At 46.6% G+C, this 27679-nt stretch overlaps 1 protein-coding gene across 3 annotated transcripts; it reads left to right on the forward strand.

Annotated features, from left to right (window-relative positions):
• The first annotated feature begins 1138 nt into the window (after nucleotides 1-1138).
• On the forward strand, nucleotides 1139-27608 carry Tm6sf1 (transmembrane 6 superfamily member 1). 3 transcript variants are annotated; one of them, XM_051148837.1, is made up of 10 exons: nucleotides 1139-1277; nucleotides 4915-5018; nucleotides 7462-7559; nucleotides 10892-10995; nucleotides 13689-13771; nucleotides 14345-14466; nucleotides 16598-16702; nucleotides 18452-18544; nucleotides 18722-18841; nucleotides 26333-27607. In XM_051148837.1, exons 1-10 carry the CDS (start codon nucleotides 1186-1188, stop codon nucleotides 26522-26524), a joined length of 1113 nt encoding a protein of 370 aa, XP_051004794.1. In that variant the 5' UTR covers nucleotides 1139-1185; the 3' UTR covers nucleotides 26525-27607. The 3 variants fall into 3 exon arrangements, with proteins under 3 accessions (XP_051004794.1, XP_051004796.1, XP_051004795.1); XM_051148838.1 differs by lacking the exons at nucleotides 1139-1277; nucleotides 4915-5018; nucleotides 7462-7559; nucleotides 10892-10995 and adding an exon at nucleotides 11817-12245 and having other exon boundaries at nucleotides 26333-27608; XM_051148839.1 differs by lacking the exons at nucleotides 14345-14466; nucleotides 16598-16702; nucleotides 18452-18544; nucleotides 26333-27607 and having other exon boundaries at nucleotides 18722-18807.
• The last annotated feature ends 71 nt before the right edge of the window (nucleotides 27609-27679 follow it).

Genomic DNA, 27679 nt, shown 5'->3' on the forward strand with positions numbered 1-27679 from the left:
AGCTGGCTTTTGGCACAACGGAATGGCCTGGAGCAAGATACTGCCAATCTGTGGCTCATTTTCCTCACATTTAAGATGAACCAAATGACTGTAAGCCTCCGTCCTGAAGACAGGAAGACATACACTCTGCGGCCCCCCGCTGTTGCCCAGGAGCCCACTTCCCTTCCCCTGGGCTGTCCGACCAGGCTCAGCCCCCGGTTGCTTCCTGAGCAGCCCACCGGAAAGCCAGCTTCAGCAGAGGACAGTCGTGCTTTACACCTAAATGGGCTAGCAGTATTCCAAGGAGAGTCCTTGTCTTTCAGTCTTTGTAGCCCTGGGGACCTGCCAGGCTAGCTGGTGGTAACCAGGCCTCCAGGAACACTTTCAGGGGAGGAATGACTGCTGCCTCAGTGTCTTATAGTCCTCTGAGGGTCATTTCTGTTACAAAAAGGAAAGGGAGCTGCGCAGGGCAAGCACATCATACTTGTTAACTCGGTCGATTTCCACAATCATATGATGGAGCAGGCTATCCCCATTTCACAGAGAGAAAGGATACAGAACGCTTCAGTAACTTGATCAAGGTCAAGGGGCAGGCGATCCAGCAGCCTAGGAGGAAAACAAGCATTTCCACTTGGCACTGGAACCTTGGTTGCAGACGTTGATGGCTACCTAGGGGCTCGAGGTTGGGGGCGGGGGGGGGGTGAGGGGTAGGTGGGGCGCTTGTTGCCAAGGGTCCAGGAGCATCTGTCCCGGCAGCTCTCTGAGCGGATCTCGCGGGCCTGCGGGCTCTGACACCCTCGGGTCTGGCTCCACCCTCCGCTAGCCCTTGGCTCAGCCCAGCGCAGTTCCAGCTCGAGGATGCCCAGCTCCGGGCTGTGAACCGTGTCCTTCGCCCCGCCACTCCCTTTACCCCTAAAGCAAGCGTCCCCCGTGCTTTACTTGTCGCGGGGGCCGCTGAGCCCCCGCGTTAGTTTGCAGGAGCCAGGCGGGGACGCCTCTGGGGGTAGTACCGCTGCCCCAGCGTACTCGGGTGGCGCCACTGCGCTTGAGGGGCAGCTGCGGGCAACGGGGACGCCTGGAGGGGACGCTGCTGGGGGCCGCCTTAGAAGGGCAGCGGCAAGGGGCGCGGCGCAGCCGGAAGCTGGGGTTGGCACCCCCTCCCCCCCGAGAGCGATGCGGTGAAAGGAGAGCAACACGGTAGTGAAGATGAGTGCCTCAGCGGCCACGGGGGTGTTCGTGCTGTCCCTCTCAGCCATCCCGGTCACCTACATCTTCAACCACTTGGCGGCCCAGCATGAGTGAGTGAGCACATGGGGTCGACAAGCGCCGGCAACTTTTCCCGCGGGCTCGGGACTTTGGCTTTGGGACTGGGGTAGCGTCCAGGAACGCCACGCCTGCCGCATGAGGAAAGCACTCGGGTCACCAGGCCCTAGGTCCTCGCCTGGGCTAGGGCAGTTCAAGGTCTGAGAGCTGGGCGCCTGCTCTTTGCTGGTACTGAGTGGGTAGGGGTATTACCAAGGTCAATACCGAAATGCCCCTGCCTCTCAGACACCAGAGGGGTGCAGAGCAACACAGAAGGCACGGGCCTACCCTGTTTGATAGGAACGCTTTCCATGTATGGACTTTCACATACTTACCATTTTTAAATTTTAGGAACTGCTGTGAGCGACTGCCCAAATAGCCGTGGCTTTCTAGGCCTGGCTTTGCTGCTAGCAGGGCATCCTGGCTTTAGTGTTCTGGTCTGTCAAATGGGCGGTATTTGCACCTTAAGGATCTTGGGAGGACTTTGTGGAGGGGCGCTGTGAAAGGAATAGAGGCTGGACGCTGGCCTGGAGCAAAGGCACAATGGTTCAGTGCTAAAGAAATCGGGGGAGCTGAAGGAGTCTGTAAGGACTCAGGGCTCCAGTCTCGCCTCCTACTTCTCTAAAGGGGCCTGGGTGGTCAGTGGAAAGGCGCCAGTGGTGGCCCTGCTGAAATTGATTTCTGGTTGCCGGAGGAGGAAGTAACCTGCTATGTTTTCCACAGCAGTTGGTGCTAAGGAAATTGCATCAGTCTGTAGCCTGCAACCCCTCTAGACCTCCAGACTGCTGGCAGAGCGTGCACCCAGACAGCCGATTCTCTCTCACTGCTGTGGTCACCTCATCCAGACAGCATAAGCACTGAGACGCTCGCTTGGGCACACACAGGCTGCATCTGCCCTTGGACCAACCCCACCTTTGGTGCATCTCCCGAAGCAGCAGCTCTGAGCAGTCAGATGCTTTGTGCCTGTCAATAGAGCCCAGGGACCTTGGCTTTTAGAGTAGTAGCATGAGCAAGCAACTCAGTGAACATTTATTGAACATCTCTGTGCGCTGATCCCTTGCTGAAGTTGGGACTAGCAGCCAGGAATGGCTGAGGAGCTATGCATTAAAACGGACATCAATGGCTATATAAGCAGAGAGTAGCCCCCCCCCCCCATATGAAGACAACAAAACAGGCTGTCTAGGGGCGGGGCTAGCGGCCAGGGAAGCTTTCTTGGAGTTATGGGAGCTTCAGCTATGGCAAGATCACCAGGACCGAGCCTTGTGAACACCGGGAAGGCGGTGAGCGTGGTAGGGGAAAGAAGTGATGTGACAGGCAGAGATTTGCTGAAAGATCCGTTTAGGAAGGGCTGCTGCTGCTGGTGGGGATTTGGTGACATGTCGCTGTGTGCTACTGACCAGTGCCGAGCCCTGGAGTTCCAGGCATTCTCCTCCGCTGTCAGATCTGCAGGATAAAATGCCAGCAGCCCATAACACTTACCTCACAGGTCTTCACTGTCCTCTTCCTATTGTCCTCGTCCTCCTGAGTTCTCTTTGGTGCTGGCTTCCTCTGGCTTCCTCTGGCACAGACCATGGCAAAGGCTCTCCTGTCAGAGTCCCCTGCACAGCTCTGAGCCACAGCTCCAACCCCCGCCACCCCCAGAGCGACAACTGTCTTTCATCTTTAACACCTGGTCCACCTTCCTGCCCAGGCTGTTTCTTCTTCCGGTTGTCTCCATGGCTGATTGCCGAAGATACACTTAACTTGACAGCCCCGAGGAAATGAAAGCGCCACTTCTTCATTTGTGGGATCCTCCCGCCAAACCAGAGATTTCTGCTTTGAGCCTCATGGCTCACTTCCTGCGGCTAGAGCTCACCTTCCCAGGCTGCAGCTCTTCTTGGTAGTGCTCTGCCCAGCCGAGGGCCTTGTGTGTAACTGGCTTTCAGTTACACCCGACCTTCGTAACTCAGGCTTCCTTCTCCCCAGGGCCTTTTATGAAAACTCTGAGAAACAGGATGGTCAGAGAGGTTGAAGGGTCAGAAAGGGGTTAGGGGAATCTCACGCACGTATGCACCCCACATATGTTCAGTTATGGTGAGATCTGGGGGCTGAACCTTGCAGTATGTGTGAGCTAGGTAAGGAGGGGGGAGGGCTAGCCTGATGTTTGCAGGGAGAGAAGGCTAGGAAGGACTGTTTGGCAGCCCAAAGGGTTCAATAAAGAGACCCAGGAACTTTCCCCACCACTCAAGGCTAACAACCCACGGCTTATTCAAAGCACCTTACTTATCACCTGAAGTCCTCCCTCAACCTATTTCTGCCTGTCTCAGGCATGTGTTGTTTTCCCCAGAGGGTCTCTGAGGTCAGAGCTGGGAGGTAGACGTGACCTGCTGCCCCAGTTTCTCCTCATTTGTCTTCTTCCCTCAGAGGTAAAGAGCATGAAAGGACAGCCTGAACTAATTCATGCTGCGTGTCATACTGTAGCGGAGCCCAGCCCTGTGAGCACGCTGGCTGTGAGCTCAGCCCCTCATGTCCAGGGAGAGGGCTGTCTGCTGACCAGCACCTGCCTCTAGGCTCATCAGTCACACCTCGCCATATGGCTCACCCAACTGCCTCTCTCCTCTCTGGGTGCCCTAGAGCAGCATCATGCTTGTGATCCGTGGCAGCTTCCTCTTCCTCTGCTCTGGACCTTTGTGAAGAGCCTGGAGAGGCCACTGGTGTGAGGCATCAAAAAGCTCCCATTTCCCCCCTAGTACCCAGACCCAGTCTCTTTCTCATCACATTATAAAATTCATCCGTACATCATCCAGTCTTTCATCTACCACCCCTTCATCCATTGTCCATGTCTCTTACCTATTCACCTGTCCATCTACCTTTCCATTCACACCCCTCCTTTCCTCCCTCCGTCATTGTCTCCCCCTTTCCCAGAGGCATGTGATGAAGGCTACATGGAGATCCCAGTGTATAGGCCAGGGTGTGGAGGTACACCAGCCGAGGATCCGTGCTTGTAGCATCTCCGAGTGGTAGTTGAGAGCTGGTGGTATACAGCAGGCTGACAGAGAGGGCCACGTAGGCATTTGTCCAGAATAGGAAGTCCTGCCAGTGTAGGCAATCTGGGTATCTCTGTAGGGCTGGGGTGGCGTTATGGCAGGCAGAGCTCAGAATCCATGAGATACATCTATCCATGTAGACAGAGGCCTCTCTTGTTCATCTGTAGTCTCTTAAGGCCAGCAACAGTGCTGGCCACACAGGGACGGACAGCAGCTCTCACCCTAGAGGGCATGTGCACTCATAATGAAGCTCGGTCCGTCAGAGCGTTTATGGCTCATTGGTTAGATCTGTTAGCTTCTAGGGTAAAGGGTTAGAGAAACAGGAGGATAGAGACAGATGGGCTGCCACCGTGTTAGGCAGACGAGGAAGGAGGAGGAGGAAGAAACATGCACACAAGATAGGTAGGAAGGACAAAAGAACAAGGGACCTGGGTTCCTAGTCCCTGAGAGCCATGGGCTGTGACCCGGAGAGGTCAGTGTGCTGTAGTTGAGGCTGGATTCTAAGCCTGCTGCCTTACAGGGAGCAGTGCCTTCAATGGCCAGGAAATTCCAGGCACCATTGTGTTCGTTGTGATTACTGACCACCTCCCTGCTTTGGTCTTTCCAGTTCCTGGACCATTGTTGGAGTTGCTGCCCTCATCCTGCTCCTGGTGGCCCTTTTGGCTCGGGTCCTTGTCAAAAGAAAACCACCGAGGGACCCCCTGTTCTACGGTAGGTAGGCTTCCTCAGGCGGGATGGGTTGGTATCCATTCTGTGGCAGGGAGCCAGGCACTGGGTACACGCTCCTCCTGAGCTGTAAGTGCTCTCAGCCCACTGAGACAGAAGCTGGCAGTGCAGGGCTGTTCAGGACAAGGTCCTTCCCGCTGAGCTCCCCTTCCAGGCTGTGGTGTCCACTTTCTAAATAGAGTTCTGCTAGAGAGTGACTGGCAGGGCCAGGCGGGCCTCCTCCCTGCACCCTGTTGAACTCCCAGCACGCTGCTCTTACTCAGCTTCCTGGCTGGGCTCTCTGCCGTCAGTTGGCTGCTGGCATATGGGATTGAATTTGGCGGACAGTGTTTAGTCTACACCCGTGGTCCTCAACCTTCCTAATGCTGCAACCTGTTAATACAGTTCCTCATGTGGTGGTGACCCGCAACCATGAATTTATTTGTAGCCACTTCATAACTATACTTTTGATACTATTATGAACCACAATGCAAATATCTGTGTTTTCCCACAGGTTGAGAACCGCTAGTCTACACATTTGTGTAAAGAGGAAAATAATAATACCATGGGAGCTAGTCAGACATTAGTATTTGTTAGAGATTTACAGCGTCCTGCAAATAAACATGAAATGCCATTGTTTGAACAAGCATATCATGTGACCAGCAAGGACCTGAGCCCTTCAGAAATATTATTTTATTTAATACAAATAATGAACATCCCTCCAATCGGCTAGCTAGAGATATCAGAATATGGTCAGGATCCCAGAGACAGATACGGACCCCTTTCATCATACTTGCTGCCTCAGGCAAAGCTGTGACTGGTCTTGGAGTACTTCCTGTGGCCAGGTATTTTGTTGGGCATTTTATTCATTAGGTTTCTACTGATGCCTCACATCTCACTAGCCAGTGGGTTGGCTGTGGCCCCCTGCTTCAGGCTGTAGGTAGATTTAGTTCCCCAAAAGCATATACAGAGGGCTAAAGGAAAGGAAAAGATGTCCCTAAAGCTGGCCACTGTCATTTCCACCTACGTCCTAAGGTTAAGAGCAAGCCATGTGCCCTCATCAAAGGCATGGGACACATTCTTTGCCTATTGTGGGCCTTGGCAAAGGTGGAGAGGGAAGGACTTACAAGTGACCAGTTTCTCCCGTTTGCACACACAAAACTGACACTTAGAGAAACTGTGTGCTTCTCATGTCTGGCTGCACCTCTCTGTCATCAGAGCTGGTCCTTATTCTTGTCCCACTCCACGGGGACAGGAACTGGTCCCAGACCAGTCTCCTGAGGTTGTCTACCCTCCTTCTTCCTCCCCACCCAGGGAGCCCACACTTAACCCACTCATACACTTCCCCTTCCTTGAGGCAGGGCAGCCACTTTTGTGTCCTCAGTTCTGTTCGACCTTTGAGGACCCTTCAACCTTGGGCTCAAGTCCTGGGCCAGGTTCCTCACCTACTAGGAGGCAGAGGCTATGTCTTTGTCACCTCTAAGACAGCATCAGACCCTTCATGGTGTCAGCAGCTGCTAGTGGGTTTTCCAGGAGCCATGATGGCTACTCACTTGGGATTCAAAGTGGTAACAGCATCAGGAAGCAGGCGTGGGCCTCAGTGGTGACACACGCTCAGGGACCCCCCCTCACTCCTGTTGGCTTCCCACCGAGGCAGCCTCCCACACTCCTTTTATTTTCTCACAACTTTTATATTCACAAACTGGGGTTTGTCCCGCCCCTTCTCAGTCCACAGTCTGAGACACCAATTTATTATAACTTGAAAAAAATACATTTGCATGCCCTGAGCGGGATCTCAGCTGTTTAAAGGCTCTGGTCCTTAGCTGCTGGCCCCTCATAGTGTTTAAGGCTTAGTTAGGGTTTTGTTCAACTGACCAGATTCCAAAGATGCAGCAGCCCTCCTCCCCACATCGCCAGCTGTACCATGTCATGTGCATTTTAAAGGCCACTGCCTGTTTTCTTACAGCTGATGGCTGTCCCTTATACACAGCCACCTGTTTTGAGGACGTCCATTGAGGACGAGGCTAATACGTTGGGCACACTCTTAGTTGGCCTGCATGGCACACTGAGATGGCTCGCCTTCTCTAGACCACCTGAACGCCTCTTTGGCTGCTTGGATAGTGGCATAGCTCCTGCTTCCCGAGTCGGGTGTGGGTTTCACATGAAGGGAGTGGGGTGGTGGGAGCGGCCTGGCCGAATCTGTTAGAAGACTGTGATTGATTGTCTCTATGACCTGAGTTCCCTCAATGAAGGACTTGATTAGGTATGGGAGGTCCATGAAGACAGATGATGCCTAGATGATGTGAAGTGGACGCAGCCTGCTTGTCTGTGTGGATAATGTTTACAACATCTGGAAAAACATGAGCAACACTCCATGCCAACTGTTGGACGTCCCATCCTTGTTTTCTCCCATGGCATGCATTTTCAGCGGCTATGTCCTTTGTTCTAGTGTATGCGGTGTTCGGATTTACCAGCGTGGTGAACCTCATCATAGGCCTGGAGCAAGATGGCATCATTGATGGGTTTATGACCCACTACCTGAGAGAGGTACGGGGTTGCTCAGGGGTTGCTGTAAGACGGGGTGGCTGAAATGCAGGCCGCTGATGGAGAGGTTCCCCAGTCACCTCACATGGCAAGCAGGCAACACAAAACAGAAGGCCTGGAGACCACTCTTTGCTGTACCTCCTTCATTCCAGAACTGCCACGTGATCTAGCATTTCCCTTTTAAGTGAAAAACTTCACAGGAATTTAGCATTTGTGTTCCTGTTACTGGATTGTAATCTCAGAGATCTCTAATTACTTTAACATCTCAGGTTATGGAAGTCTGGTATTCCTGTAATCTCAGCACTTGGGAAGCTAAGGCAATAATAATAATAATAATAATAATTTAAAATTATGATATATTTTTATTTTTATATTTTAAATTATATATATAATATATTTTTAAAAATTTATTTTATATAATAATATATTTATATAATTTATATAATAATATTTATATATTTATATTATCTATATTTATATATATTATATTATATTAATGTTTTATTTAGTTATTATTATATAATATATAACATATTATATAATTATTACATAATTATTTATTATTATTTTAATTATTATTATTATTATAACAACAACAACAACAACAACATTGCTGTGTTGTTCCAGGACAGCATGGACTATAATTTGAGACCCTGTATAAAAAAAGAAATAATAATAATAATAATAAAATCATGGTACTTACATCAGCTTTCTGGGTCCCTACCAACCAAACCCTAGCACTTGAGGAAACTAATCTTGTTTTCTAATTTAGAGTGAGTTGACTCCAGTCCCAGAGAGGTGAAGGGACTTACTCAGGTCTCCTAGAAAATAAGACACAGAGGTTAAAAACAGTATTGTCTACTGTCTTTCTGTGCTTCAAGTATGTATGTCTTTGTACATACATATTTGTATGTCTCCCCAGAGTGTGTGAGGACAGAGTTTGAACCAGGGAAAAAGACAAATCTGTAGGCATTGGGGCCATGTCCTGAGGTAGAACATCTGTTAGGTGGCTTCTGCAAGGCTCGCAAGGGCATGAAGGTGGCCAGAGGCAGTTCAGGGCAGAGAGAGGGTTGAGTTTCAGGGATTTTGAGTGGGCTATGGGGTTGAGTTGGGGGTGATGGAGAGGAAGGCCTGGGTGACATCCTGCTTCCTGCTTTGGGGTTTATTAGAATGCTGGTGTTACCAAGTCAGAGGCTTGGGGAGTAAAGAGCGCCGAATCCAACTGTCTCCGTGAAGGGAGGATGGCATTGCTCAGGCGTGACGACAACAGAGGCATCCTCTCTGCACAGATAAATGGGCTCTGGGAATGGCTGGGAAAGCCACTCTGAGTTGTTGTTGTTTCCATAGTTTCAGAGTGGCCCTGGGAGAGGACCACAGGCACATGGAAGGGAAAGGAAAGGCCTTCTGGGGTGAAGGGGCAGCTTGGGCAAAGGTCTGGAGAGGAGGCCTAGGGTCTGTCTCTCTAGAAGAGTTTGCAGGGTGAATTCATCTGGGAACATGTGGAGTTGGGGTCTTGGGGGACACCCACTAATGCCCCAGCTGGCAGGTCTAGACCTTGAGAAATGCTTCTGTCAAAGAGACTCAGGAGCTACCCAAATATAGTTGATAACTGCAAGTCCAAGAAGAGTGTCGCTCACATAGGTGGTGATGGAGAGGTGCTCAAACCCTCGAGACTGGTCCTAGGGGAGGAGCTTTGGATATGGACCATGGCGGGCAGAGAGAGGCTGAAGGGAAGCCTGGAGAAGAGGGGCCCAATGAGCCCAGAGGAGGGGCCTTCAGGGGGTAAGAGATCCACCTGGCAAGGTTGGCAAGAATTGGGGCAGATAGGCACAGGAAAGGAAGCTGGTGTGTAATGGTGGTAACCTGGCAGAAGAAATGGGGCTTTGACAGCAGGGGGGCTGCATGCATCTCACATTGCCATTAGCATGTGGTACATAGGGAGAAGTGAGGCACCCATTTGGAAAAGAAGCAATGGCTCTATGTGTGACTGAAGGCCTATGCTGTGATGACAAGGGGAGGCCACCTAAGGTGACAGCAGACAAAACATTGGTGAGATTTGCCCAAAGACTGCACAGCAGAGCCTGGAGCTGGCTGAGCCAGCTGTGGGGAGGTCAGGAAGGGCTTGGCTGATGGGCGAAGCAGGTGAGTCGGAAGGCCCCACAGGTGACTGTTAAGCTCCCGAGGAGGCCAGCACTGGCTCTCAGAGCTGAGGGTGCAGGCAGGAATGACTTGAGCTATGAAATCAGTTGGAATTAGGCAATCAGGGTGCCTGGGGTGAGAAAAAAAGGGCAGTGGCCAGGCACAGGGCTACAGTTTGGGTGTGGCTTCCTCCGCCACTGGGATTTGAACTGGATTTGATTGTGAGGATGTGGCTGGTGTGTTGACCCAGGGAAGCCATGGGGTTTCAGAGACTCTGCCTCATTGCCTGGTGGATACAGTTTGGCTGCTCAGACCTCCTCTAGTTAAAGAAAGGACGGCAGGCATGTTAGGAAGACCTAAGAAGTGATCTGAGAGGGCACTGTTCTGGGAGAAGGAAGAAAGAAGGCACCCCTGAAGACTCCATGTCTGACAGGACCTGGAGACATGACTGCCTTGGAAACGGAAGCATGCATAGTTAATCTTGTGCTCGTGAAACTAAAAATGTCTCAGAAATGTGGTTCCTGCTGGTGATACACACAGGGCTCCATATTAGCTGCGTGACCTCGGGCAAGCCTTGAGGCTCCTGAAACATGTTTTCTCCTCTGTAGACAGGTCAGTCCTGACCAGCCTTCCCACAGGGGGGAGTGAGCTCAGTGCTGCCTCTGCTGCGTGTGTGTGTGTGTGTGTGTGTGTGTGTGTGTGTGTGTGTGTGTGTGTGTGTGTGTGTGTGTGTGTGAGAGAGAGAGAGAGAGAGAGAGAGAGAGAGAGAGAGAGAGAGAGAGAGAGAGAGATTGGGCATGGGTAATTCCCCATGTACTGCCCAGCCCTCCACAAGATCAGCATGTCTGGTTAAGGCCAGCAGGTGGCACCGGTGAACAGGCCCTTCCTGGGCCACCTCTCTGGTCCAGCCAAGCGCCTGCAGGCACAGGTTTGGCCTTGCTCCAGTTGGCTGGGATTACCAGCACAGCCACCTGATGCCTTTGTGTTGTACAAACCTTTGCTGAGTAATCAAATGCCAATCTGTCAGGAATTCGACTCTTCGATGCCATGACAGACCTTGGCTTTGGCAGCCCCAGGGTAAAGTCATATTTTCACAGGCCTACCAACAGCCTCGAAGCAGTTTGCAATACAAGTCTGGTGTTTTGCATTTAAAGATTTGAGTCTTCCTTAAAATGCCTTTTTAATGTTTTCCTTAGGGCGAACCGTATCTGAACACGGCCTATGGACACATGATCTGCTACTGGGATGGCTCTGTTCATTACCTCATGTACCTGGTGATGGTGGCTGCCATAGCATGGGAGTAAGTTAGCTCTTCTGGTGGGTGTGCCGCCTTTGCAACTGATAAGGGGTATGTAAGAAACACGTACTAACAGAGGTGAACACACACAGGTATGCCAGGACGGGAGTGTTTTATGAGTTGGATAAAGCTTTATTTATTTATTTTCTGTATCACTATCTTTTTCAAAGCACCACTTTGAGTTGACCTCCTATCCTGGTGGCAGCTTAGCCAGAGTGACCCCTTAAGTTTCTGCTTATGTTTTCATAAGAGCAATTCTCTTGGTGTGGTGGTGCACACCTTCATTCCAGCATTCAGGGGGTAGAGGTAGGTGGATCTCTGCGTTCCAGGCTAGCTTGGTTTAATGGCAAGATCCAGGTCACGGCTATACAGTGAGACCCTATCTCAACAAATAAACACGTGACAACAATAAGACTCTTAGTGTGTGTGTGTGCGTGTGTGCATGTGTGTTTAGTACGTGTGTGTGTGTGTGTGTGTGTATGTGTGTGAGTGTGTGTGTGTGTGAGAATGTGTGTGCGCCTACGCGTGTACCTGTGTAGGAGTGTGGGCTCATTCATGCAGGCTTGTATGGAGGCCAGATGTTGATGTTGGATGTGTTCTTCAATTTTTCCTCTACCTTATTTTTAAAATTACATGTGTGTATTGCGTGCTATAGTAGGTATGTGAAGGTCAAAGGACAGTTTACAGGGATGGGGTCTCTCCTTCTACCATGTGGGGCCTGGAGACCTAACTTAGGTCGACAAGCTTGGCAGCAGGTGCCTTTACCCACTGAGCCATCTCACTGAGGCACCTTATTTACTGTGATGATGTTGATGATGATGATGATGATGATTTTTTGAGACAGGGTTTCTTTATGTAGCCCAGGTTGTCCTCAAACCCACTATGTAGGCCAGGCTGTCCTTGAACTAACAGAGATCCACCTGCTGGGATTAAAGGCATGCACCACCACCTCCAGGCCAACCACCTTATTTTTTGAGGTAGGGTCTCTCATTGAACCCAGAGCTCACTGTTTAGGCTAGACTGGCTGGCCAGCAAGCACCTGGGGTCTTCTTTGTCTCTGCCCTAACCCTGGTACATATCACCACGCTGCTTCTCATGTGGGTGCTAGAGATCTGGACCTGGGTCCTCACGTGCAGGAAGGGCTTTTCCCACTGAGCCATCTCTTCATCCTTTCAGTTTTAGGAATCAAAGTCCAGCAATTGTAATTCAGAGGCTCCATCTCATTTTGTGTCAGAGTTTCTCCTCAAGTTCAGGTGTGGCTGGAGGGCTTGGGAGACTGCACACAAACTTGGGGTTGCCCCTCAATTCTTTGTGGTTGACCCTAGGAGCGTGTCTTTGTTATTCGAAAAATGAGGGGCGGTTTCGTAACAGTTGCTGTTTTTTGGGTACCAGAACCCTCTGCTATGACTAGCTAGCTGTATCTCACAGCATACGGACTCTGGGGACTCCAGCGGCAGAAACCTCTGTGCCACACCAACCACAGAAGTAACCAGGACTTTGGCTCAATTCTCAGTCCTTGTCCACTGTGGCTTCCCATGGTTTCTTCTAGCCTAAAAGGCTCTTTGACTATAAACTGTTTCCAGACAGCCGGAGCTCCCCAGCCTCCATGTGGCCCTGAGTTAGAGAAGCTCTTTCAGTTCTGTCTCTGGGGGGCTGCAGTGAGCCCCAGGAACAGCCCTCCCCTTCCCTCACCATGTTCTCCAGGACACTTGGGCTTATTTTGGGCTGTCTTCCGGTGGCATCCAGGGCTAAGCATTGCCCTGGTGGGGTTGGCTCCATGTAGGGGCTGCAGCAGAGCAGAAAACACAGTGCTCCCCACTCTCTCCTCTCCTTTTGGATCCCTCTCCACCTGTAGTGTGGAGTTGTTTCTGGGTTATCAGTTGAAGGGACACTTGGCCACCACTGAGATTAGAGCAGCCCCTTGAGAACACAGGGCCGTGGGAACTATCCTCACCTCTGGGACTTTAGCCACAGAAAGTCTGCTTTACATCCTAAACTTACAGGGTCCTGCTTCCTTCCATCTTTGAACCATTTTTTTCTTCTTCTATGCTGTGAGTTTCATACACAACATGGAAATACAGTCCTAGTCGGTAAAGACTATGCCATAGGTCAACACGTGTTGTGCGGAAAGCGCAATTTCCTACTTAAAAGGCCACCAAGGGGCAGGGGCGCTTGTTTGTTGCATAAGCACAGGAGGCGGAGGTCAATCCCCAGCACTCAGGCAGAGAGCTGGGTTGTGAGGCCACGCGCCTGGAGTCCCAGGGCTGGGGGTGCACTGAGGAGAAAGGACGATCCTTGGAGGGACTTGCCGTCCAGCCTGCACAGCTGAGTTGGCTAGAGCTCCAGGCTCGGTGCGAAACCCCGTCTCAAAAACTAAGGTTGAGGCTGACTGAGAAAGGAACCTGACATAGCTTTCTGGTCTCTGCAAGCACGCACATGGATAGGCCTCCACGCCCTAGTGCACACACGTGTACCACACGTCTGCACACATGAATATGCAAACCCACAAAGGACATAAAGAAGGTTCTTTACTGTGTCACACGTGGAAGTGATGCTTGGCCGGCAGGGTTTCTGTGCTTCTCACGTGGCTCAGTGAGTTTCTTCCCATGCGCTCTCAAGACTAGAAGGAAAGACAGTGTGAGCATTGCCTTTTGTATCCCACGACAAGCACACTGAATCAACATGTTCTGTTGCAGGGAAAGCTATAGAACCGTTGGCCTGTACTGGGTCGGATCCATTATAATGAGCATTGTGGTTTTTGTGCCTGGAAACATTGTAGGTAAGAAACCCTATTTTAACAGTCACTTTGTTTTCATTGTTTGTTTCCCAATTAACAAGGTTTTTAGAGAAGTTGTTTTAAAGCTTTATAATAGATTCCAAGCTTTTAAAAACTTTGCAAAGTTATTCCTATTCCCCTGTGTGCCCTCATCTTTTAAGTGCTTTAGAGCGGGCTTCAGACGTGTGTACTGAACAGCTAGTTGAGCAGCTGACATTCAGTGCATGGGTACTGCGTACAGCTGTCTGTATTGTATGCTATTCCTCACGCTTATGCTAAATGCACTGAGAAATTAAGATTTTTTTTTTCCAGGCTGAAGTCAAAGAAGTCATCTAGATGTGCAGAAAATTAGAATATATGGGTTACATATACTTTTTAATATTGTAGCTAGCACATCACTGTTAACAAACGTCTAATGGTTTTAGGTTGATTTTTTTTTTTTTTCTTATGTAATACAAATATTGCCTGGTTCATAGCAAAATTTTATGATTTGGGGAGGAAGGCAGCTTAAATATCAGTGTATTTACATATGCATGAACCCATCACCGACTATCTTTTCCTCTCTCTTTTAAATAGGAAAATATGGAACACGAATTTGCCCCGCATTTTTCTTAAGCATACCATATACATGTCTTCCGGTCTGGGCTGCCTTCAGAATCTATAATCAGCCATCAGAAAACTACAATTATCCCTCAAAGGTGATTTGATTACATTTAGATATAGCCAGTGTGAATATTGAGGTGCAAGTATGTAAGCTTGGCTGGTACTACGGCAGCTGGTAACTCTTAAGAGGGCTCATCAACATCTCCTGTGAGGGGAGGGACATTTGGGTATTCATTTTGTGGGACTGTGTCCATAGCTTGGCATTTGCTGGGGAAGTTTTTTTTTTTAATCATCTGCTTCTGACTGAACTGTCCAGGCCACACTTCAGGGGACTTCCTTTCTGGGGATCACCTTGGCTTTTGCCACCCTTTTGTGTTAGTGTGACAGGTGGTTTCCCTGGGTCATTAATGGCCTGAGTTCGAGTACCTGACACTTCTTTCAATAATATCATTTACTGCTGAGGTGATCAAGGTAATCCTTAGGGTCACAGGGTCTGATCCCTGGGGATGCATGCCTGGATGCTGGTTGCAGGAGCATGCCCAAGACCCTTTCCCTTCCATTCCCAGCTGAGGTGGTGGTGTGGTGAGCAAGCCTAGCTCTGCAAGGCTGCTTATGTCTCCATTTATAAACTAGGGATTTCTTTCTAACTTTCTCTTCAGTTTATATATGAGATCCTTGAGTAAGGTCTTTTAAATCTATCTGATATGTGAAAACAAACTACTAGTTAGAACATAATTACTCGCTTTACAAAACTATTTTTATTTTAAAATTTATTATGTATTTAATTAATTTATTTTTGAGGCAGGATTTCACCATATACCTGGCCTCAAGCTGTCTATGTAGACCAGGTTGGCCTCAAAATCAGAGGGGTCCACCTGTCTCTTGAGTGCTGGGATTAAAAGCATGCACCACCATGTCTGGCTAAAATTATTTTTACAGGTAGGATTCATTAAAATACCTTTTTAGGGGAGTACTAGGGCTAAATTCATGGCTACCTGTGTGCTGAACCACTCCACCACTGTGGTTTACTTCTCGCTCTATGTACATTATAATTTACACACAGTTGACTTATAAATATTTAGATACTGCTGTGTAAACTCAGGCCAACAGCAGCTACACACATACATCTCTTTGAGTAGTGAGTGGGTATTAAAAAGAAAAGATAAACAGTAACCCTGGTCAGCCCTGGCTCTGGGCCAGGGTGTGGACAGCGTTTGCATAACGAAGACACACAGAGCCATTTGTGTTACTGCTTCAGTGCTAAAGCACAGAGGTGGGCTTTGTTGCACAGTGCTGAGAGGCGCTGAACTCGGAAGATACAGAACCATTGACATCAGGACCACTCCGCAAAGCAGTTTAGTCACCTCAGGGGCCAGTGCTGAGAGAGTCACTGCAGAGGTCTCTGTCCAGGCTGCTCTTCATCACATTAAGTGTTACAGTAAAGAAATGCCCCAATGTCTTGCAATGGGAGGACAAGTATAGTCTCCTTATGGTATTCTCAATTTTTAATCATGTTGGGATGTGATCACAGGCAGTTATTCAGTGAAAAATGCAAACTGTTTATATTCTAAATTCTATTTTTGCAAAAAAAGGTCAGTGTGAGCATATATACACATGTGTGTGTGTATATATATGTATACACACATATATAAATGTGGAGAAACATATATGAGTCAGGCATGGTGGAACACATGAAATCTTATCCTAGCACTTGGGAGGTGGAGGCGGGATGATCATGAATTTGAGGGCAACCTGAGCTACACACGGAGCCTATCTCAGCCACATAGTTGAGAGCCTGTCTAAAAAAAACCCCCAATCAACCAACAGACCAACCAGCTGACCAACCAACCAGCTGACCAACCAACTACTCAACCAACCAACCAAAACCCTGTATGGCTGGGAATGTGTGTCAACTATTAAGAGCAGTGTGGCAGTTTCAGGTTTATTATCTAAAATGTCACTTTTCAAATGAATGTAGCTAACAATGTAGTTTCAAGAAAAAAAAAATACGGACCAGATCAGGAAGGGCCCCCGGTCACCTGGCTCAGCACCTCTGCTTCACAGAGGAGGGAACACTGGAGGGGGGACGCTCATCAGGCTGAGTGGCCAGCGGTCTAGGATGTGAGCTGTACATCTTCCAGACTCACTGTATCGTGCCATTTAGTGTTTCCGACTTGTCCCTGGCTTTGGGACAAGTTTCTTCTCCAGCAGCAAACTCTGTTTCAGGTTCTTCAAGAAGCCCAAGCGAAGGCCCTGCTGAGGAGACCATCTGACTTAATACTGGTCATGTGTCTGCTCCTGGCAACTGGATTTTGCCTGTTCAGAGGCTTGGTAAGCATAACATCAAAATAACAGGGAAAACCAACATCTCTCCCCCTCCTCTCTCTCTCTCTCTCTCTCTCTCTCTCTCTCTCTCTCTGTGTGTGTGTGTGTGTGTGTGTGTGTAAAATCAAACTGATAAACTCCTCTTGCCACAGCCTGGAGCTCTGGACTAGAGTCCCGCTGCTTTCTTGCCCTCAGACCACACTGATGAGGGACAGCTCATCCTGGGCTACCTCACTCCCTGTCCTTTGGGTCTTCAGATTAAGCTCTGTCTAGAAGTATCTTCCTTTCCTTATTTTAGACACCTAACACATTGGCCTTTAGAATCTCATTCTTTTGTTTCCCGCTTTTCTTTCTTTCTTTTCTTTTCTTTCTTTCTTTCTTTCTTTCTTTTTTTTTTTTTTTTTTTTTTTCTTTTTTTTTTGGTTTTTCAAGACAAGGTCTCCCTGTATAACCTTGGCTGTCCTGGAGTTGCTTTGTAGACCAGGCTGGCCTCGAACTCACGGCGATCCTGCCTCTGCCTCCCGAGTGCTGGGATTAAAGGGTGCGCCACCAGACCCGGCCTTCCCCATTCTTTTCTTTTCTGATTTAAAGGCAACCCTGTTTGGTCAGCTGTGGCCCATGTGCTCTCAAGAGTAGGGGTGATGGGAGCAGGGAAGAGGTCCCTGAGCAACAGTCCTAAGGGAAATGCTGGATTAGGTTTAGGGTTAGATCTGATAACATGAAGGCCTCATGGGATTTTTGATTTTTTTTTTCCTCTTTGACCTTTATCATTTTTGTACCTTGGAAGTGCTCAATAAACAATTGTTACTGTCTTGATTTGTCCTTCACAGTGGACCAGCTTTTTAATTAATCTTAGAAAAAATATTTCAGTATCTCAGAATTGCTAATCATATTCACCTTCAACAATTACCCACTATTCTAAACTCACTGGTGTACAAGCTGAGAACAATCTATGGAACCTGCCCTTTGGTTGCCTTGCTCTAACTGCCTAGTTTAACCATCCACCACATGAGATCCAACTGTATCCTTCCACGTCCTTCTCCCTGGCCCCTGAGAAAGATGTGTGCACTGTGCAGGGTGGGACTTCTGCAGATGAGAAGTTGGGCAAAGGTCCAGGTCTACTGCTGGCCTGTAATCTACATTGTCATCTAAGTGGAAAGTTTTGTTTATGGCCAAGGATATGAGGAATGGTGCCTCAGGGAGAAGTGTCTCAGTGATGTTCCAAAGTCTCCTCTGTGGCCTAGAGTGTTTGCTGCTGGGACTAAATCTGTTCTTGCTCTTTCTCAAAGTGGACAGAAGGGGCTTCACAGGAGGACCCTGCTTCTAAATCATCTCTTACTGCCGCCCAAGGGCCTTATGCTCTGTGAGGCACTGGAGAGAGGCGGATGCTTCTTTTGAATCTTGCAAAGCACAGTAAGATTAATTTGGTACAGAAGTGTTCTTTTTCTTCCTGTAGAGATGAGCTGCCTCCTCCCAAGAACAGTGGAGCTGGCCATCTACAGCAACAGCCGTGCTTCGGCTCACTAGACCTAGGTGCTGCAGCTCCGATTACCAGAGTCTCAAGAACTGCTCCACTGTTAACCTGGGCTCAGTCCTTCAGGGAAGTCCGATTATTTCTAGCTGTCCTGTTACTGACAAGTCTGCAAAGACACGTAGCTTATGCCGCAAACTGAGGCAGCATATGATTAAAGCTGCCTTATCAGCAAACCGAAGAACCAGGCAGGACTATTTATAATGAACTCATTTTGTCCTTAGATTGCTTTGGATTGCCCAGCTGAGCTCTGCCGACTCTACACACAGTTTCAAGAGCCGTACCTAAAGGACCCTGCTGCTTATCCTAAAATTCAGGTCAAGTAGTTACAAAGCCCAAGATTTTTCTAAAGTTCTCTTATCTTAAATGGGAAAGCAAGGTGTCTACATGGGAATAGGGATTAGCATTTTATCTTTGAAAATATTTCATGTTTTTGCTTTTTGTTAAGGTCAACCTGTTGTTTTTTTAATTTATTTTTTATTTCTCTTACACAGATGCTGGCATACATGTTCTATTCTGTCCCTTACTTTGTGATTGCACTTTATGGATTAGTGGTCCCTGGATGTTCATGGATGCCTGATATAACACTGGTCCATGCTGGAGGTCTGGCTCAGGTACCAAGTTAAGAATATTCCCTTTGGAAAAGGCTCATTAGTGCCCTCCCTGTTATTGGATTTATGAAACCTGTCTCTGCTTGGTGTTTGAGTAGAAAATAGTTTTCTAGTTTGTTGGAAGACATTTCTGCTGTGCGGACGCGTGCGCGCGCGCACGCGCACACACACATATACTTTAATGATACCATGTCATAGATGTAGTTATCTGGTGAAATTAAGGTATTCCTGGGGTCACTAGAGTAGCAAGTAGCACTGTTATGTTACAGAATTGTTTCCCAAACTATGGACATGAAGCTACTGATAAGAGTTGAGAGCCGGGCAAGGTGGCGCACACCTTTATTCCCAGCACTCGGGAGGCAGAGGCAGGTGGATCACTGTAAGTTCGAGAGCAGCCTGGTTTACCAAGCCAGTCTAGGACAGCCAAGGCTGTCCCACAAAAAAGGAAAAGAGAGCTATAATGCTTAAGCTGTCTAGTTTATCTAAATAAAGAGTCCGGAGCTCTGCTACACAATGCTCAACAGAACCAGGAAGGCTGGCTTGCTTAGTGTCAATTCTGTTTCTGGAAACTGAGCCTGTCCATCAGCCCCTCACCCTGGCACCTCGCCAAGTCCCTGCCTGACAGCAGGTGTTTAGTGAAAGCAGCATCGACCTGGAAAGAGAGTGCAGTCCACCAGAAGCAAAGCAGTTAATTACATACTCAGGGTAAAGTAACCATGATGGCAGAAAGACCCTAGAATCCTAGGGTGGAAAAACAATCTTTATAGGGTTAGAGGGTTAAATCATTCTGGGGGCACTTAATTAGAATAATCATAGAAAAATAGAGCTTACAGAAGAAATGATTCTTGAAGAAATGCTCAGTCACTTTGCTCTCCTTGGTCATCCTCTGAATACCTGATCCTCAAAGCCTTGGCTTGGGCTTTTATCTCTCAATCTTTTTAATATCAACTGTAAGCTGGTGACCAGTCTTTCCAGCTCTGACTGCTGACTTACAAATTCCCAACTTAATCATCTCACCTGGATGTCTCACTAGCACATCAGATTTTTTTTGGAGGCATTTTGAGAAACTTCCGAAGTAAAGTAAAAACAGCACCGTTATGATGGGAGCACGTACACTTGCGTTTTTAAGCATAGTTGCAAAATATCAGTCTATGAGAAAGAACATACTTTGCTGTTTGATACAGTCTTGCTTTGTAGCCCAGACTAGCCTTGAACTCAATATTCTCCTGTCTCCCACCATACCCAGGTAGCACGCCAAATTTAGATACTAAAATACGCCCCATTTCTCCTGTTGCCCATTGTCTTTGTAAATAGCTTGCATTGGCTAGCTCAGGCCAAAGCCCTCGAGCCTTCTGCATCTATGCACCATTTGTGTACCTGATGCCTGTGGAGTTAACAGTTGGTTGTGAGCCACCATGTGCGTGCTGGGAATTGAATTCCAGTCCTCTAAAAAAAAATAGCCAGTGCTCTTAACCACTGAGCCATCTCTCCATCCCCTGGAATAACTCATTAAACTCCCTTTCCCCTCACCCATTACATGGGCCCATGCCCACAGCTAGGTCACTTGTTTCCAGAGTTAGCCTATCGCCACTACACTTGTCTGAGCTCCTACTTCCTAACCTGCTGCTTTGCTGTACTTACCCCATGTGAAGGTAGGCTACACACTACTTTCAGTGGCTTAATGCAGTAAGTGTGTTTCCTGCTTATGGAAAGATCCCATGGGAGTTTTCATGGGCCAGATCTTGCAATTTAGCTGCAGGGGAGGCTGTCAAATGTGATGTGTTGTGTCTGAAGCAATGGGGTGATAAATGGATCTTTTGTGTTTTATACTTAAATAAATGCTTCAAAGATGAGGCACATTACCACCAAATGACTAAATATTCTGCCTGGCCCTAAAACCCACATCCACAGCTTCATCTCCTCCTGTCCCTGCGAATTGTCAGCTGAGGCAGAGCCCAGTAGCACAAAGTAAGCCTTGTGTATGGCATGGCGGAGCTGAATGAACCGTTGCGGGGCAAGCACAGCGGTAGGAGGCAGTGCTGCCTGCAGCCAATATTTAAGGGCTGAATGGGACTTTATTAGGTTGAACTGCTCCAGGGAACAACAGGAGGAACATTTAGGTCTGGAAGCGGGCAGTTCAGGACACAATTAGCCTTAGCTTTGGTTTCCTTGGCTTGATTCCCCCTTTTCCCTTCTATTCGCCAAGAGTGGCACAATTACCTCACTCTCCCCAGCCAATCTAACAGCTACCTATGCTTTGCTTCAGTTGGACATTCTCTGCATGCCACGTGCGTTGGCTTGCCCACTGCCACCACCTTGAGATAGGATTCTAAGTGTCCTCAGCTAGAAGGGTAGGAAAGGACAGGGATGGGGCCTGGTCAGTCTTAGAGGACAACTAGAGAGCTGGTCAGGAGAACCTAAACAACTGCCCAGTTACGTGGAAGAATCATATGGCCAAGTCTGGAGGCTCAGGAAGGTCTAGCCTAGAGGCAAACCTGTTTAGAGCCTCCAGTAGTTAAGACCAAAGCAGTTCTATGGACGAGGCTCTTTCCAAGTGGGTACCTGTGACTCTGGGAAGGGCAGTATGGACCGTAGGACTGGCAGAGGTAGCTAAGCCAGACTTTTAAGCTTTGCAGCAATCTTATCCATCATAGTCCAGTTTGACAAAGAGACTGGAGACATTCTTTCTGGTGAGTACCCAGATGCAGGACATGAGGGCCAGGCCCTATAAATGTCAGCCTACGTGGCATGGTCCAAAGATTACACATTCCACATCATCCTAGCTCTTATTTGGGTTTTAATATCTACTTATTCAGTGTACAGCTTAAGTAAAAGAAACGATGCCACAACAAAGCAATACACATAATCAGGGAGTGCCTTGTTCTGCATTTGGCAAACACATGCTTAGGAGATGACTCCTCAAGAGGGCACACAGAAAGGATATCTGTAACCTTGACCAGCATCCCTTACTTTCTTAAACTGTTGTTCAATTTAGGAGCCTTAAACATTTATGGTCCTACTGACATTGTCAGACCTTTTTGTTTGATCAGGCTGGTGTTGTGACCTTCCTGCTCCAGCTCCCAAGTGCTGGCATAACAAACACCCACCACCATCTCTTACTAACGTAAAACACACTATTGAATGATGTAGTAAACTCCTAAGATGCTGCAGTTTAATAAGAAAAAAAAATCTTCAAATTTTCTTATTTAGTTCATTGGAAAATACGCTGGGTGGTTATTTGGTCCTTGATTTCAGACTGTTAGGAACCTCTCATATCTGCTCTCTTCAGAAAGTAGAAGCTCAGTAAAACATTTTAAAATAGAAATCAGGCTATATTTTAGGCCAAGTTCAATTGGGGGGCTTATAGTAAGACCTCTCTGCATATAGAGTGCTTGCTATAGGGCTTGTAAGCCTAATGAGAAGTATGGCAGAGCGCATCAATTCACTTCCATCACCTCAAGTACAGTCAACTCTTAGTCATGTGCTGACTCAACCAACTTATGAGAAGTATGTTGAGGCCTATGATGGCCATCAGTACTGAACGAAAGTCTACTCTTCCTTATTTCCTAAAGGACACAGTACAACCACTTACACTGCATATACACTGTTTGGAACTATTAAGTCATCTAATGTGACACATGTAGAAAGATGTACATAAGGCACAAACATGTTTTATACAAGAGACTTGAGGATTCAAGATTTTGACATATTTAGGATGTCCCGAGGTCCTGGAACCAAGCCTCCTTGGATGCCAATGGCTGATGGCACATTATTACAATCATTGAAAATGAAACGAAGCCAAACCTAAGCTAATATAGTTAATATGCTTAACAGCAAGAGCCGATTCAAGGCCCTTGTTACTAGCTAATTCAACGACTACTGTTACTTTACCTCTCTTAATGACCAATTTTCTTCTTCTGTAAAGTTGCTGAGGATTAAATAGGGTACTATGTTAAGGAGCTAACAGTAGTGCCTGACATATAAAAGCTCTGTGACTCCTGTTTATAAATATTGGTATAGATTCCCAGAAAGAATTGAGAGAAAACTGTCTTCTTATGAAATTAATTCTTCTACAATTTAACAGGTGTATCTTACATGTAAGGACCTAACAAAACAAAACACCCCGCCCCCAACAACAAAACAAAACCTGGGCAAAAGCTCAGGGGCAGATTCCTAGTGGACATTCTGTTACCCCACACCCACTGGGGCGGCTGAGTCAGGTGAGTCAGGTTCCTACTCCTGGCTATGCAGAAATCGACATCTGTGGACGGTCTAGTTGAAAGTTGATTTTCCTGGAGTTAAGTCTTGAAACATTTTTCCTTCACAGAAACCTTTAAGGAGTATCTTCAGGTTTTAGGAAGCTCTCAGATAACTAGGCTACTAATCCCCCGTCTGCTTCTGGTGCTTTCTTACATTAGCAAGCGCCTCTGGTGTTCAAATTAGACCCTGAGTTCCACTTTCTTATCCTTTGATAGAGAAGGAGTTAAAAGGTCAACAAGGGGGGCCTAAAATATAAGGCGCTCAGGTTGCCAGGAGCCAGATCACTAACAGATATTTAACTGATTTTTGTGTGTCTGCCCCTCCCCCACCTGAGGTGGACCCCATTACTTAGCTTGGGGTGGCGCTATAGTCCAATCTAGCCCTGTGGCTCTAGGGTGACTATTATCAACCTCTACAGTGAGGATTATCTACTTGTATTACATGGGGCCCAAAATAGGGCTTTGTCTCAACACCTACAGGACTGTGTTAGAGAGGAGGGTTATGATAAGTCATTCTTTCCTAGTTTTCTCTATACATACAGGAAAGGGAGCTATTACAATTTGTCTTTTTGCTTACTTTCACTACCTTATTTTAAAATTCTTTTGTTTGTTTGTTTTTTGAGACAGGGTTTCTCTGTGTAGCCTTGGCTGTCCTGGACTTGCTCTGTAGACCAGGCTGGCCTCGAACTCAGAGATGTTCCTGCCTCTGCCTCCTGAGTGCTGCGATTAAAGGCCTGTGCCACCGTACCTGGCCCTAATTTTACATTCTAAACAATCTGGCAACAAAACAGTATCTCTTTGTGCTGCAAAGTAGGAAACTTAAGAGTTAAATTCAAAGAAAAATGACTGGGGTGTCAGCCATCTCGCTGAGTTTTGTAGCTATCATAATCAAGATGCGAATTCAGCAGCAGTGCGTTCAGTTGGTACTCAACTCCAGCAGGGTTCCCAGGCAGAGCCGCACAGGCTTTGTAGGAAAGCAAGTGTGCTGGGTACTCCTTACCAGGATGTCAGGTGAGGTAGCTTTTCCTGAAACTTCTGAACCCTGAACACTTAACATCAGAGGAAGCTACAGTTGGGGTCCCACTCAGACAAGGGTTGCAGGGCTCTTTTCTCACAGGCACACAGCTTTTGGTAAAGAGTGTTATAATCTTTACCCCTTATTAATAATTCTGAGTAGAATGGCCTACTACTATAGGTTTAAAAAAAATGCTTTAAAGATCCTTTTTGCGTTCTGACAGTCACAAGACCATTGTTGTTGAACCTTTATTGAACTCTAACAATGTGATAAGTGCCACACAAAACATCAGACACAGTATCTGCCCAGTAGGCGTACAATCTAATCTAAGGACACAAATCATCTTTAAATGTTGCCATGAGCTTAACTGTTCCTGAAAATGAGGTATTAGCTGCACTGTTTAGTGCAGGAAAGGGCCCACAGAATCACTGGCCTTTCAGGCAGGCTTGCCTACACAAGTACACACAACTGCTCATGTTGCTTAGTCTTGAAAACTATGAATGGCATTTTTCTGGCTGTTTTATGATGTGCACAATAATCTTTAAGTATAAATCACTAAACCCATAAATATGACAAAACCAGGGTTCAAAACTGGCCTCTAGTCCAGAAGAAAATTGTTATATATTCAGAAAACAGCTATTTAAAGTAGGACCTAGAGACAAAGTGTCAGAAACCAAGTTTTTGTTCAGAGTTCCCAGACTACCCGCAGCAGCAGCTCCCCAAGGCAGCCTCCCACATGCCCTTTTTTTCTGAAGGTCTTTGTATAGCCCCGAGATGTGAACATTTGCTAGGCCTTCGGCTATCTGTCCTAGGGCGCTGGGTCTGAGGGCAGAACCCTCTCAGTGCCTGTGGACCACAATGCAGGTAAATCCACTTGTTGGTCCTTGTCAACACAATACAGGAATTTAATTCTTATCTCCATAGTAGCAAAAACGTATTAGAGGTATCCAGAATATATCAGTAATTTATAAATCGTAGCCCATTAAAATATCTGCCATCAGTACAAATCTCTAAGCATGCTGCTTATAAAGCTTGCCCTTGCTTGTCAAGGTCAAGTCAAGTGCTAAGGAGCACTTCTGCCTGTTAACCACTTAGCACAATCAATTTCATATGGAAGGAAGTGTCAGGTAACAAATATGGTAAAATCACATTCTCTAGCGATTCATTCTTGTTACTTGTCACTTTAGATTGCAGTATCCCTTCTCTTTTCACCTTTACTATAGTATACCAATAATTTACTACTTACTACACTTAAATCCTTAATCTTTATTCATGTGTTATCTTGAATTTTAGCCAAACATAAAAAATGCAGGCTTGGGTTTGCATTTTATAAAATGTAAGTTTTCTGAGAAAATAGTCTCTTGGTTTTTAATCCTGCTACGGCCTGTATCTTTTCTAACAGTTTTTCTCTGTGCTTATGAAAAACAAATAAGCCAAGCAAAATCCAACTGGCACAGTCTGAATAGAGTTTATGTACATATAAACAGAGGGAGGCCCTTGGCGTTCTGTTCCGAACTTCAATTATGCTGACCAGTCACGATCTAAGTAGATTTCAGTCTGATTTGGAAGGTTGCCTGTGTATATATTTGTCATTTTATAATCATCTTGCTATCCATAGCCAAGCTATTAACAAGCATATCTTACAAACAACCACAGTGCCATTAAGTTGCACAAACCAAATACACGAATAAACAAACCTCCCTGATGATGGGGCTGAGCGCTGGCTCCCGGTAGTCAGGCTGAGAAGTGACCCCCGAAGTCCTCAGTGCTTCTCTTTAAGTAGCTCATTATACTGACTGCAGTTTAGATTTAAAAGTCAACTTCATTTGTAATTCCAGCTCAATCTGTGAGGCCCTGCGGAGTGTCTATGTAGTGAGTATTGCTAGAATTTAAATTAGAAAAAAGGGGGAGATTTTATTTTTAAAAATCTTGTTGTTGAATTGAGTCTGTAGTGTGATAGTGGGTACTGTGTAGGTTAAAAACACAACAGGGATGATAAAACCGCACTTTAAAAAGGATGTATTTTTTTAATAGTTATTTAATCAAGAACAACCTTAAATTTAGGGAAAGACTATATATTAAGGCTGGATTATTCACAGGTATTTTGCCTTTACGATAGATCTTGAGGGCACATGGCTGAACGGGCACTCAGAATTCACCACTAACCCAAGTGAGGCGATCTCATGCTTACTTGTTTGTTTGTCTGTTTGATGCAAACAGGCCCAGTTTTCTCACATTGGTGCTTCCCTTCATGCTAGAACTGCCTATGTCTACAGAGTCCCTGAAGAATCGAAAATCTTTTTTCTAGCATTAAACATAGCATATGGAGTGCTTCCTCAGCTCTTGGCCTACCGCTGTACCTACAATCCCGAGTTCTTCCTAAGAACAAAGGCAGATGAAAAGGTGGAGTGAACGTACCTCACGCTCTTTCTGACCCTGTTAATGGAACTGATGCCCTACTCCCTTCCAGACATAAATACTCCCGAGAATACACATTCTTGCTCTGCAGCGTACGTGTGAGTGCAAACAATAGCACTGTATGGGTATATTCTCATTTCTGAGGGGAAATTGAAGTGAACAATAACTTGTTTAAAGAAATATATCAAAATTTGTTTTTGTATGTGACCATCGATCTTAACATTGTTTGCACAAATTATATGTGAAAATTACAACTCTAGTGCCTACAAAAAGCATAAAAATGAAACGATTCAGAAGTGACTAACCATATTCACTATGCATAGGAAATAATTCAAAATAGCAATTACAGGTTGGAGAAATAACTTCTTATGAAATGTATGAGTCATTGACAACCTTAATATAAATGCCAGATCATCACAATATTTTTAAGTTGTTTGAAGTGTCTTCACAAGGAAAGTATATATTTACTGATGTCAAAACTTTTATTATGAATTTAAATAGCTAATATGCTACAAATCAACTTTATTAGCTGCCTTAATGAACACTTGTTTTACTGGTGACTGGCTGGCAATATTTCTCTTGTGTTTTTGTGTATATCTTCAATAAAATTTTTGGTGTTTTATGAGGATAAACTTTATTAAATTTGAAGCATTTCATGTATACATTTTCATGACAGATCTTGAACTTTTTATTTAAGAAACCTGTGCAGGGCAGTGGTGGTGCACACCTTTAATCCCAGCATTTGGGAGGCAGAGACAAGCAGATTTATGAGTTTGAGGCCAGCCTGGTCTACAGAGCAAGTTCCAAAACAACCAGGGCTACATAAAACACAAAAAACAACAAAACAAAACTAAATCTGTTTGCTATGTGTTCCAATTTAAAATGTTACTTACATTTTCCATATGTCTTACTGTGATCAATAAAGGTCTTTTGATTAATTTCATTAATTTTAAAATAAAATGTTTAAAATTAAAAAGTACCTTTTAGGGGGAAAAAAACCCTGACGTGGCAGCCTGTCTCTTAATGAACTTTCCAACTTGGACCTGTGTGAGTACAACAGAGAAACCATCAGTTGCTAAGTGACAGAACTAAGCCGGAAGCGCAGCGGCCTCCTCAGTGAACGCTGCTGGGCTCAGGAGATGGTGCGGT

Source organism: Acomys russatus, chromosome 7 (assembly GCF_903995435.1).
Source record: "Acomys russatus chromosome 7, mAcoRus1.1, whole genome shotgun sequence".
Taxonomy (NCBI): domain Eukaryota; kingdom Metazoa; phylum Chordata; class Mammalia; order Rodentia; family Muridae; genus Acomys; species Acomys russatus.

Bases quoted from the DNA above. Each gene is read 5' to 3' on its own strand.
- Tm6sf1 (XM_051148837.1), top strand. From the start codon at position 1,186: ATGAGTGCCTCAGCGGCCACGGGGGTGTTCGTGCTGTCCCTCTCAGCC. The intron at 10,996-13,688 runs GTAAGTTAGCTC...GTTCTGTTGCAG, and splicing joins GTGGCTGCCATAGCATGGGA to GGAAAGCTATAGAACCGTTG. The intron at 18,545-18,721 runs GTCAAGTAGTTA...TCTCTTACACAG, and splicing joins CTGCTTATCCTAAAATTCAG to ATGCTGGCATACATGTTCTA.